The following is a 13,294-nucleotide window of genomic DNA, read 5'->3' as shown; positions in this document are numbered from 1 at the left end:
ATATATATATATATATATATATATATATATATGTGTGTGTGTGTGTGTGTGTGTGTGTGTGTGTGTGTGTGTGTGTGTGTCTCAGGGTGAGATATGTATATGGAGTTGTGGTTGCCTAAGTAGGTGAGAAGAAATTCTAAGAACCCATGGATATGAGTTTTGTGAGTCACTGGACATGAATAATGGGAACCAAACTCTGCAAGAACAGTAGGCACTGTTAACTGATAAGCCCCAACCTGAGGTGAGAATTAAATTTTCTTTTGCTAATATCACAGACCTGTCAATGCACACAAGAAGTTCTTCATTTTTATTTTCTGCTTCTTCTTCTTCTTTTTTTTTTTTTTTTTTTGGAGCTGGGAACGGAACCCAGGGCCTTGTGCTTGCTAGGCAAGCACTCTACCACTGAGCCAAATCCCCAACCCCATATTTTCTGCTTCTTTAAGTCATGTGTTTTGTCATACTTTTGTCATCAATAGAATGATTGTGAAATGTCTTCAAATCACTGAGTCCTACATGGATGCTTTACTTTTAATGCATCCCTGTACAATTCTGTGTAGCTATACCATGGGATAAGAAATTGTCTGATTATTTGGTTTACATTCTTCTAAGCTCGGAGTCACATATCTAAGGTACAGAGAGGATCTAGTTGTTCAGTATGTTAATCATACAACAGGTGTTAACAAATACCCAGTAATTCTGAAGATTGGGTAACATCCTTTGAGAACCAATGTCTGTGGTACCAATGAGAATCAATGTAGGTGATACTCGAAATATTCTCAATCTCATTAAACATAAATTATGCATGTGCTATATTTAATTGTTAGGGAGATAGTTATGAAATATATTAAATTAGGCCATTCTGCTGTCAACATCAGCTCTTTAATGAATAAATTCCAGCTGCTTTTAGAAATAATTAACTCAATAGATCAGGTGAGATAGAAAGGACTGTTGCTAGCTGTGCTTCAGCTTCCTTGCCTGCAGCAATTATTTGGAAATTGTTTATGCATATTTATATAAGCACATGTCCTGAATAACTTATAAGTAACAGACATTATTTTTATAGTTCTGAAGGACATAATGTTCAGAGATTACACTGCCAGTAGACATGGTGTCTGGAGAAGGACACTTCTTGAATTATAGGTACTATCTTCCAACTGTGACCTCTCATAACAAAATGAACAAACAACTTTCCTCAGTTATCTTATACGAGGTCACCAACTGAAATTCTGAGGTTATAATTCCCTAAGCACCTCTCAAGGGGAGCCCTTCCTATTGCCATTACCTTGAAGAGTAGGTTTCAATGTACCAATTTAAGGGGCTACAAATATGTAACCATAACAATACGTACTAAGGATTATGAAAACTGAATATTCTTACTTTTAAAAACATTTATTTTTATATTCATTTCTTTTTTTAATTTTCCAATGGCTATTTAATGACCTTTAATTTTATATATAGAAACAGTATACATAGAGAGATGATAGATCAATGAAATAAGGTTTTTTCAAAGTAATTTACATATAATAACAATTTAATGGTATCAAAGTTTTTAGAATAAAATGTAATATTCTTCTGCTTTATCGTTCTTAATGTTTGTTTCACATTCAGAGGTAATTACAACTTATATTTTTAGTTTTAGCAGTTGGTTTTGTCAGTCAAAACTATAGGCCCATATGCTTCTTGAAAAATTGAGTGGGATATATTACCTCTTTAAAATGAAAGTGTGAATTTTAGATAACTTGCATTCTCTCCTTAGTCCTAGTAGTTGACAAAATTTGTTGTTTTGTTAATTACAATTTTTATGGTATTTATATACTTAAGCATTTCTTTGTGTGAGACTGTGTGAATGAGTGTATATGATCTCAGAGTGCATTGTGGCATGAGTGTGGAGGGCAGTACACAACATATGATAGTTCACCATTTGGGTTCTGGGCATTAGATTCAGGTCATCAGGTGGAGACAATCACCTTGACCTGGATTTAGCCCTCTGGCTAGCCCTCATGCTCTTTCCAACTTAGCTATACAGTAAATAACTGTCTTAAGGATAATCAGTAGTACAATGTTATAACCTTGCTTGAAGTGAACATTAGAATGAAGACGCCTACAGTAATCAAGGACACATGATGCCTGTGTCAAAGATTACAAAATTGTAATATATATGTGTCTACACACACACTCACACATACACACACACACACACACACACACATGAAATTGACACATTTGCTACAAGTGTACAGAGGCACATTGTGCCTGCATGTGGATGTTGTAGAGAAGAAGAAACCCATATTTAAGAAATGTGAGGTTTTTTACAGAAGCACAGGACATACAATTCCTTTTGCTCCAGAGAACACTACTCTTGTTCTTCATGCCTGCCATTTACTTCAAAGGGAGACACTATCTCTGCATTCCAAGGCTCTTTGTTGTGCGTGGGCCTTTGAAAAGATATTCTTGAATAAATGGCAGCCAGTGCTCAGCTTCATTATTTGCACAGAAATGATGCTGATCCACTGCAAATTGTCCTCCAAGTCAATGTCTACCTCACTCGATTCTACGCAAGAAGCAGCAGGCAGAAAACATTTAAAAGTGATTATGTTTAACTTTCCATATGTATCCAAGTGACAGAATACTTTGGTGATGTAAGAATTTCATCTTGGCATCAAGGCAAAGATCTTTCAATTTTGGACACAAGTAAATTATTTTTCTGAGCAAAAACCAAGAGAGGGCTTTTATGTGAGTGGAGGGTGTCCTGGTCTGTGTTGGTCCAAAGCAGTTACTTGTGTGGGTAGCTTCTGATTGTGACAAGAATGAAAGCCCATTATTATACGACGTAGCCAGCACATTATTTGTAGAGGATGGAGGATTTTGCTCGACAACCTCTGACAGAAAGTCTGCCATATTGACCTGAATATTAGCTTCTTTTGAGAATCATACCAAGTCTGAGTCCTGGCCCATCTATTCTTAAACATTCTAGATTGTTCAAATTTTAAATAAACTATTATTTGACTATGAGCTAGAGCAAAGCACATCCTTGCTAGTTCTTGTTTGCCTAACTCAGGTCAGGAAGGAAAAGTACAAAAAATTGAGCAATGGTTCATTTTCTGTTTACATAATGCCCCATCAGTGTTGTTTATGCTTCGTGTGCTCCCTCAAACAAACAAACAAACAAAACCCTTAAGGTTTCTAGAGTGGGAAGAAAATCAAAATGGAGATATGCTATTTTTTTTTTTGCTATAAATTTTTTAGTGGTGGGATGGGTGAATGAGCTGTTCCGAGAGCTAGGACATGTCAGCACACTCTGAGAATAAATTTTACTATTATATATATATATATATATATGTATATATATATATTTAAGTATTTCTATTGTTAATATCTGACAAATAAACAACTGAAGATTATATTCTTATTTTTTTCAGTTACTTACAATGCTTCTTTAGATGCTTTCATTTCCAGTACAATGAGCAGTACAAATACTGTGGTGCTGGCATGGAGAGAAAAGTCAAAAAAACTCCTTAAAATGACATCTTTCAACATTGCACAGGGCATTCATGCTTTTGATTACCACTCTCGGCTCAATTTAATTGGTATGTAAAATAAATCATAATAACTATGAGAGTCTCATAAATTGTCTAGGATTCATATTTGTATGCAGAGAAATACTGCACCTTGTTGCTTTATTGCCAGGGAGACCAACTTGAGCAGCCCAAATTTTATTGCCTGAGAATGTTTAATAATGATGCATATGATGTGCAATGCGTTTGAATTACACTGGGGTGAAAAATGAGAAAGCACCCCAATGCTTTAATGAGTCTTTTTTATTAGAATTGGTAGGGGTGGAAGATGATATAGGAAAAGAAGACAGTTTGTACAGCATCTGCTATTCTGCTGCCTTTCTAGCACTATCAAATACTGAACCCAAACAAATCAGCCACTTTCATTATCAATACATATGAACACACACACACACACACATGGGCATACATAAACGCGTGCCACATGCACATGTACATACATACCTATTTGTCACATTTAAATGCATGCACACATTCACATGAATACATGCACACACACTCACATACATCAGTATAACTGCCAATCCTAGTTGCTCTTCAGAATATATTTTCTAACTTTTTTTTGCAAATTTACAGGCTATCCTGGTTTTAATTTCTATGGAAATATTGTTTTAATGCAAAAGGTTAAGAAACATATGTTTTCCAGGTATTAATCTTCTAAATGAAATACTTCTTAAATCTTCTGAAATTTGATGATTTGATTTATGAATGTGTATGTCAAACATTATACATTGACATGTAGATCTGTTCTTGAAAAAATTAACACAATGGTTATAGAGAACACATAAGTCCTATGGTATGGGTCATACAAATCTACATTTTGTAGCTACCATTTATAGGAAAAATACTGGAATTAGTTAAGAAAAGATACTTAAAATTCCCAATGATAGCAGCAGATATAAAATACCTTAACATGAGCCTCATAAACTGCAAGGACTTCCAAGAGTACTAACTCTATATCAGAGAAGGCGAGAGGTGTTTGGTAAGGACTCATATATCACCCGTTTAACTCACTGGCTGACTAGTTATTCAGTCCTCCTATACTGATCTGTTTGGTATTTTCAGCAGTGCTGGAAAGCATAATGATCACAGCTGCATAGCCAGCTCAAGACTAAAAAAACAACCAGAGACTATATTGCATACTCCACAGTTTGGTCTTGAAATGATCCCTGAATATAAAGAAGCCACGATCAGAGATATCTGATCCTACAACCAGGAAGAAAGTATTTGTGATGCTTGGTGGCTTGTGCACTCTTGAAACACTGGTGAAAATAATTTGTTCCTAATATCTTTATTTATTGACTTGTGGCCCATGAACATTTAGTTCCTTTTTTGCCCCAAAATATCTCTCGTGTTGTCTAACTTACCTGTGTCTCAGAGATAGGGTACTTTAGTGTTAAGAGGAATGGATGTACCCAGGCTAGTTGAGGGTAGATTCCTAAATGAGACTATATTTTCCTATTCTAGCCTATGTATACACCCTTGCTTCAAGGTCAACCCATATACTCCATTCAGCTGAACTCACGACCAGTTGGGCAATACCAGGGTTTTTCTTCCGTTAAGATGGGGATATTAGGGTTCATCAGGGGGCATTCATCAACTTATAGACAGACATGTGACAAATGCATTTCAAAAAGATAATGGAAAACTCTTATTTTCTTTTAACTCTGACTAGCAACTGCTGGCATCAACAATAAAGTTTGCCTTTGGAATCCCTATGTCCTGTCTAAACCAGTTGGTGTTCTATGGGGCCATTCAGCCAGTGTCATAGCAGTTCAATTCTTTGCTGAGAGAAAGCAACTTTTCAGTTTTTCCAGGGATAAAGTAAGTACAATACATATTTAATTGTTCCACCCACATTTCAAGTTCCTAAGGGAATCTCCAGTGGTCCTCAGATTTCTCTGAGAGATATCAGGTGTTCATAAAAACTGGCTACGTCTTGAGAAGTCCAAATTTGGAATAGATATTGATTGACTGATGCTTCATAAGAATTCTTGACAGCTGGACAAAAAGTATTTCATTAAATCTTTGTTCAAATCATGTACTTATAAGTTTAATTTTTTAAATTGGATATCACAAGTGAAGAGCATTCAAAGTTCTCATTAATTCAACATGGAAAAAATCAAAATGGGAATAAGGAAATGTTGCATGGGTAAAATAGTGAAAAGGCAGAGTTGATTAACTATTATCACTTTAATATTAAAAGACTCATTAAATTATACATTTGAGCTAATTGAAATATATCAAGAATATGGTGAATTTCAATTAAATGTCTATGTGTTTGATGATTTTCCTGGGACACTTTTCGTCTGTATTTGGAGATATTGGGGATCTGACTTAAAGCCTTATACATGTTGAACACACACTCTACCACTAAGATACACTCTCATCTCGATGGGGCAGTCACAATATGGTGGACAATGATGCAATAATCATGTAATCTAGATTGAATTCAGAGCACATTAAGCAAACGTAATATCCAAAAGTTATCATTTATGTATTAAAAATTCTATTACATATAACTATTACATAATTACAAACTTTAGTTTCAATTAAATCTTTTATAGATTTTTGACTAGATGGACGGCTTAGTGATTAAGAGCACTCACTGCTCTTGTGAAGGACTCACCTTATATTTCTGGATTCCACATGGTTGGGTTCAAAGCCACCCACAACGCCAGTTTCAGATGACCAATGAGGTATTCTGACCTCCACTGGTTGCAGGCACAGGTGGTATACATAATACATACAGCGAACACACACACACACACACACACACACACACACAAACACACACACACAAACACATACATACACATATGTGTGTGTGTCTCTGTGTGTGTATATTCAGCACCTGGATATTATATATATATATATATATATATATATATATATATATATATATATGTGTGTGTGTGTGTGTGTGTGTGTGTGTGTATGTGTGTTCAGCGTAAATATCTACATCTATATCTATATCTATATCTATATCTATACATATATATATATGATAGAATTCAAGATACTTGGTTATAAAGAAAAAGTGGATAATAAGTGGAGAATTTTTTATTCTATATTAGAGGAATGTATTTGTGTTATAGGAGAAACTATAATACTTAGAAATTAATATTCAACCCCTTATCCTTAACATAATATCTTGAAGTTAATTCTTGTAACTTATTTTTCCTATTATTTATCATGGAAATCTCTTTTCCCTTAAATGATACCAGTCACCTGTCAATTCTTGTTGATTCTATCAGCAATCTCTGTTCATCATTTTGCTTTTTCAACTCAGCTGACATTGTTCTAACTTTCCATTTTTTTTGTCTTTACTGGATGGGGTAGTGCACAGTTTCAATCCCAGCACTTGGGAGGCAGAGGCAGGGTGATCTTTATTCCATTCAATACCAGTCTCATTTACAGAGTGAATTCTAGGCAATCCAGGGATTTACAGTGAGACTAAAAATAAAACAAAGGAAAAACGAAAGCCAAAAACTCACCTTTCCCACCGAATCCTGTAAACTTTGCTTACCAAGTCATCATACGTGCAGAAAAGTTTGACTCCACCATGCCTTTCATTCTGTTAATAATAAAAACAACAAATAAAAATCCCAAAACAGGACCAAACAAAAATCTAGTTGGCAAGAAATCAAACAAACGAATGGATAAACTTCTGTCTCTCATCTTACCCTCCGTTTAACTACTAACTCAAATTTTCAACCTTTCACACAAAACTCTCCTCCAACTGGTCTCCTGTTTCGCCTCTTTCTCTTCTAATTTATGATTTCACACTTGAGCTGCCTCGACTCCTGGTACTTACCATCATACAGTTTTCTGGCAGTGTAGGCGCTGCAATGTTTACACTCTCTTGCAGTTTCCTGTCCTCTGTGACAATCTGACAGAAGAGTGTTTGGAAGCCTTCAGATCTTTTGGAGTTGCTCATGTAGATGTGGGTGCTTCCTTCCGTGTACTCCAATTGTCCTTCATTGGAACATACATTTGTGTTCATTAATTTGCTTAAGATGTTAGTGGTTTTTTATCCTGTATTATCAAGTATCTTCCACAACCCTGGGCACCCGGTAGTGTTTATTTTGTGACTACATTTTGCTAGATTTAAGTAAAAACAATTGCTTTGTATAAAGAGCAGCAAAGAAACTCACAATCAGGACTTTTAGGAAGTCCTCCTGAATTTAGTTTTTGAGGTCTCTGAATACTTTGTTCTGACTTCAATTATTGAAATTATCTGCCCTATGTATCTATATTTTACCTTTAAATTTTGACTAAAAGATAATGGTTATTTGTTAAATTTATTTTCCTCTTTCTTAAAATCTAACACACATTAGCATTCTAATCACATGGTCGAAAGTAGTTCAATGGTTCAATGTTAGTATTCTTGAAGTCAGAGACTGTATCTGGTCCTTAGATTGTGCCATGCTTGTACAAGGTCCTCAATAAATTATAGTTAAGTGAATAAATCTGAACTAGTCATAAGTGAAACAAATATCAGATATTTCATCATTATGGAGCTCCATGAAAGGTTTTATAACCTTAAAGGCCAAGTGAAAAAACATGTGTTATGAATCAGAATTGATCACATACAGCAGTGATCAATATTACGACTACCTGGCTTCTCTCCAAAGCAGATTTGCCCTTCACTTTTCACTTTGGTTACTAAACTGTTGCATCATTACGAAGCTTGTCATGCTGTCGCTCATACTGGCTGAAATGCACTTCACTTTGATAAATGTATGGCAATCTGACTCCTTATGTTTACAGCAAATAGCAGGATTTCTGCTTTGACCTGAGTCTTTGCTTTAGTGCTAGAAAATAATTTTGGGTGTTTTATAGGGAAAACGTTCCAGGGAAAATAAAACATCATCTTGTTTTACAAAGGGCCTTTGATTAGATTGTACTATCATCAATCAGCTGCTAAATTAGAGGATTTGTGGATCAAAGAAAGTCAGATCTAAGCAACTTCTTGCAATGCAAGTTGCAGCATTAGTTCTTTTAGGAAGTCTATGCTATGGTCACTTTCCAAGGGACGATAAAACAATTTATTCTTTTAAAACTTGATATCATAATGAATTATTATCCATTTGCCTGCACATTTCATGGTGACTTTACTTTTAAAGAGCCGACTAATGCTCCATTGTGTAAATATACTACATTTCTTATTCCTTTTTCTTTTCAGTGGCATCTAGCTTGTTTCCCGTTCTATTATGAATAGAGCAGCAATGAACGTGATTGAGCGAGTGTCCTTGTGGTAGGATGAAGCATCTTTTTGGTATATGCCCAAGAGAAGTATAGCTGGATTTTGAGTTAGATTGATTTCCATATTCCTGAGCCCCTGCGGTACTGATGTTCATAGAGGCTGTACAGGCCTGTACTCCTACTAGCAAAGGAAGAATATTCCCCTCTGTTCCATGTCCTCCCCAGCATGAGCTGTTACTTGTGTAATGGATCTTAGCCATTACGAAAGACAAAAGATGAAATTCAAAGTAGTTTTTATTTGAATTTCTCAGTTGACCAAGGATGTTGAACATTTTAAAAAGTGTTTCTCAGCCCCTTTAATTTCTATATTCAGACTTTTCCTGTTTTATTTGAAAATAATCATTGTTTTAATTGAAACAATATTTTTCTCTCATACAATGCACCTTCACTACAGTTTCCCCTCCTTCTACTCCTTCAAGCTCCACACAACCTCCCCTCTCCCCCAGATCTACTTTCATCAGAAAAAATCAGGCCTTCAAGAGACACAACCAAACAAAACAAAACGATATACAATAAGCAAGGTATAAGCCCTCATATTGAGGCTGGACGAGGCAATCCAATAGGAAGAAAATAGTCCCCATCCTGGTGTATCAAGTGTCTGTAGTATTATGTACAGCCTCTCTCACTGACGCCAGACAAAGCAGACCTATTGAGGAAAGATTCCACATTCAGGTAGCAGCTTTAGGGGTAGCCCTTGTTTGAGTTGTTGGAGGATCCACATGAAAATTGAGCTTCTTGTTTGATACTGTTGTTCTCTCTATGGGATTGCAAACCTCTTTAGTTCCTACCTACAGTCCTTTCTCTAACTCCTCCATTGGGGTCCCATGTTCCCCCAGAGCTCCCAGGGACTAAACCACCAATCAAAGAGTACACATGGAGGGACCCAAGGCTCCAGGTGCATATGAAGCAGAGGCCTTATCTAGCATAAATGGGAGGGGAGGCCCTTGGTCCTGGGAAGTCTAGATGCCCCTGTGTCAGGAATGCTAGTGCAGTGAGGCAGGAGCAGCTGGGTGTGTGGGGAAGCACCCTCATAGAAACAGGTGGAAGGGATGGGATAGGGGGTTTGCAGACGAGAAACAAGGAAAGGGAATAACATTTGAAATGTAAATAAATAAAATAACCAGTAAAAAGTAAAAGACAAATTTAATTGAAAAATAAAGGAACTGTTTATATCTATAATTAACAATAACTATTTAGTCAATGGTTAAAAAAAAGGAAAAGAAAGAAAGGAAATTGAGCAGCACATCAGCCACATATGTGCCAGGACCTCCGTCTATCCCATGCATCTTCTTTGCTTGGTGGCTCAGTCTCTGAGAGCTCCCAAGGGTCCACGTCAGTTGGTTCTCTTTGTCTTCCTGTAGAGTTCCCATACCATTCAGGGCCTTCATTCCTTCCCCCAACTCTTCTGTAAGAGTCTCCGACTTCCATTCAATGTTTGGCTATAGGTATTTGGATCTGTTTCAGTTAGCTGCTGGGTGAATCCTCTCAGAGGACAGTTATGCTAGGCTTCTATCTGCAAGCATGATAATATCACTAATAGTATCAGAGATTGGTGCTTGCATGATGCGTGTCAAATTGGGCTGGTTATTAGCTGGCCATTCCCTCAGTTTCTGCTCCATCTTCGTCCTACCTTTTCTTTTAGATAAGACAAGATTTTCTAATTTGGTGAAGCATAGGTTTTTAAAGTATGTCCTTATTACTCTCTGGGTTTGCTTAGTATTTATTATGTCTCTCTCTGATTGTTTTTTGAATTTGGATATTTTTTTTTCTGTTTTCTTTACTTAGCATGTAGAAGGATTCATTGATCTTGTTTTTCTCAAAGAACTAACTCTTTGTTTCATTGTTCTGCTTATTTTTATTGATTTCTGTTCTGAGTTTGATTATTTCCTTCTATCTACTCCTTTTCAGACTACTTTCTTCTTTTTGTGCTAGAGATTTGAAGTAGACCAACGACTTTGTACTACGAGGTCTCTCCATTTATTTTTTTTTCAATGTAGGCACTTAGTGCCATGAACTTGCCTCCCCGAAACACTTTTTTCTGTTCCGTAAGGTTGGGTATGTATTCATTTTCATTAATTTCTACTGAAAGTCTTAAATTTCTTTCTTTATTTCTGTTTGATTCATTTTTTCTTCCAGTAAATAGTGTTCAGTTTAGATGAGTTTGTAAGCAGATATGGTCTGATAAGATACAAAGAAAGTCTTATTTAAGGTTCCTGTTGCTGCAGTGAGACAAAATTACCAAAATACATGTTGGGGAGGAAAGGGTTATTTGGCTTGCAATTCTCTATTTCTGTTCACACCCAAAGAAAATCATGACAGGAACACAAACAGGGCAGGATCCTGGAGGCAGCAGCTGATGCAGGGACCTAGGAGGGATGCTGATCATTGGATTGTTTTATACAGCTTGTTCAGACTACTTTCTTATAGAACCCAGGACTACCGGCCTAGGGATAGCACCACTCAGAGTAGCCTGGGCCCATCCCTAATGATCCCTAATGGATGAATGCCTTATTATTGGATCTCCTGGAAGCATTTCTTCAACTGAGACTTCCTTCTTTCTGAGGACTCTAGCTTGTGTCAAGTTGATACACAAAACCAACCAGTACAGGGGGTGAAACTTGCCTCATATCTGAGTATGTGGTTAATTTTGGAGATAGTTTCATGTGATGCTGAGAAAAATCTTTATTTTTTGTATTTGTGAAAATGGTTCTATCAATGTCTCTTAGGTCCATTTGTTTATAATGTTGGTTACCTCTAGCATTTCTCTGTGAAGTGTTTATCTAGATGACCTGTCTATTGGTTAGAGTGAATTATTGAAGTCTCCCATTATCACTGTGTGAGTGTCAATGTATGAATTAAGATGTAGTAGTGTTTCTATAACATGAACATTCTTATGTTTGGACATAGATATTAAGAATTGAAATGGCATTTAGGTGAATTTTTCATTTGATGAGTATACATTGTCCTTCCCTATCATTTCTGATTAGTTTTATTTTGAAGTTTATTTTGTTAGATATTAAAGTGGCTACAGCATCTTGTTTCTGAGGTTCGTTTGGAATGTCTTTTTCCAACATTTTAACCTGAGGCAATGTCTATCTTTTATGTTGAAGTGTGTTTCTTGAAAGTTGAAAAAGATGGATCTGATTTTTGCATTCATTCTGTGCCTTTTTATTGGAGAATTGAGACCACTAATATTCAGAGGTATTAATGATCAATGATGGTCAGTTTTCCTTTATTTGATTTGTAGGGCTGGGATTACTTATTCCATGCACTTCATGGTTGTAGTTAACCTCCTTTGGTTTTCCTTTTAGTACACTTTGCAAGTTTGGATTTATAGATAAATATTGCTTAAATTTGACTTTACCATGGAATGTCTCATTTTCTCCATTTATGGTGATTGAAATATTTTGCTGTGTTTAGCATTCTGGGCTGGCATCTGTGGTCTCTTAGAGTCTGTAGCATATCTATCTAGGCCTTTTTGTCTCTTAGAGTCTCCACTGAGAAGTCAGATGTGTAACTTTAATAGTTCTACCCTTATGTGTTACTTGGTCTTCTATCTTGTGTCTTTTCATATTATTTTTGCAATTGTTGCTGAAATGTTTAGTGTTTTGATTCTTTTTTGGTCCAATCTATTTGATATTCTGTGTGCTTCTTGTATGCAAAAACTCTGCTAATTAAGGTCCATGTCACCCAGTGACCTGATAGCCTTCTGAGCTTGTACATAATGGAGGACTCTGTTCATTGACAAAACTTTCCCTTGTCTGAGGATGCCTCTGGAGTTCAAAGCTCCCCCATACCTCTACCTGCAGAATGTCATGTAGCCTTTGTTATGATTACAAACTTCTTTTCTCCTGAAAAGAACACATTCAGCTAGCACCTGAGATTCCTGAAATGTTCTCGCATGCTAGTGAGGCATTTCTGTACACTAAGCCTTCAGTCAATGACCTGTGCCCATCCTGGATATTTCTACCAATCACATCCCCTCAGATTATATAACTCTTGGATCATGTCAAGTAAAGTTGATCTGCCTCCCTGCAGCTGATTCATGTGTATCTTCTTCACCATACATACACACCCTAAAATTATGAAAATATATCCTGTATTTATTTCTTCCTTTTTGTAATCTTTGTACAATTAATTTTTTTCTATTTCTTGTTCTGGCTTCTTGAGTATTTCAAGAGGTCTTCTGAGCACACTCTTTGTTTTCTGTTAGTGAGATGAGAATAAAATTAGAAATCAGAGCTTATAGTTTTATGTTGTGTTTTATTTCTCTTTAAAATAATTTAACAAATTAAGACAGAACAAAGATAACAGTTATGATAACATTTAAAAATGTATGTCAGAAAGGATAATAAATGGTAAAGCCCAACATAGGGAGGCAAGCTATACCCTGGAAGAAGCAAGAAACTAATCGTCTTGGCAACAAAACAAAGAGAAGAAAAGCACACAAA

At 36.1% G+C, this 13,294-nt stretch overlaps 1 protein-coding gene across 2 annotated transcripts in view; it reads left to right on the top strand.

Annotated features, from left to right (window-relative positions):
* Nucleotides 1–13,294, top strand: part of Wdr49 (WD repeat domain 49) — a 214,088-nt gene that overhangs the window by 82,133 nt on the left and 118,661 nt on the right. For both annotated transcript variants that reach the window (XM_039103711.2, XM_039103712.2), the window contains exons 6-7: nucleotides 3,420–3,587; nucleotides 5,251–5,399. In XM_039103711.2, coding sequence (XP_038959639.1) covers nucleotides 3,420–3,587; nucleotides 5,251–5,399 — 317 coding nt within the window. The remainder of the gene's footprint in view (nucleotides 1–3,419; nucleotides 3,588–5,250; nucleotides 5,400–13,294) is intronic.

This window comes from Rattus norvegicus, chromosome 2, assembly GCF_036323735.1.
Source record: "Rattus norvegicus strain BN/NHsdMcwi chromosome 2, GRCr8, whole genome shotgun sequence".
NCBI classification, from domain to species: domain Eukaryota; kingdom Metazoa; phylum Chordata; class Mammalia; order Rodentia; family Muridae; genus Rattus; species Rattus norvegicus.
The sequence above is the reverse complement of the archived record's forward strand: the minus strand, read 5'-3'. Positions and strand labels throughout refer to the sequence as shown.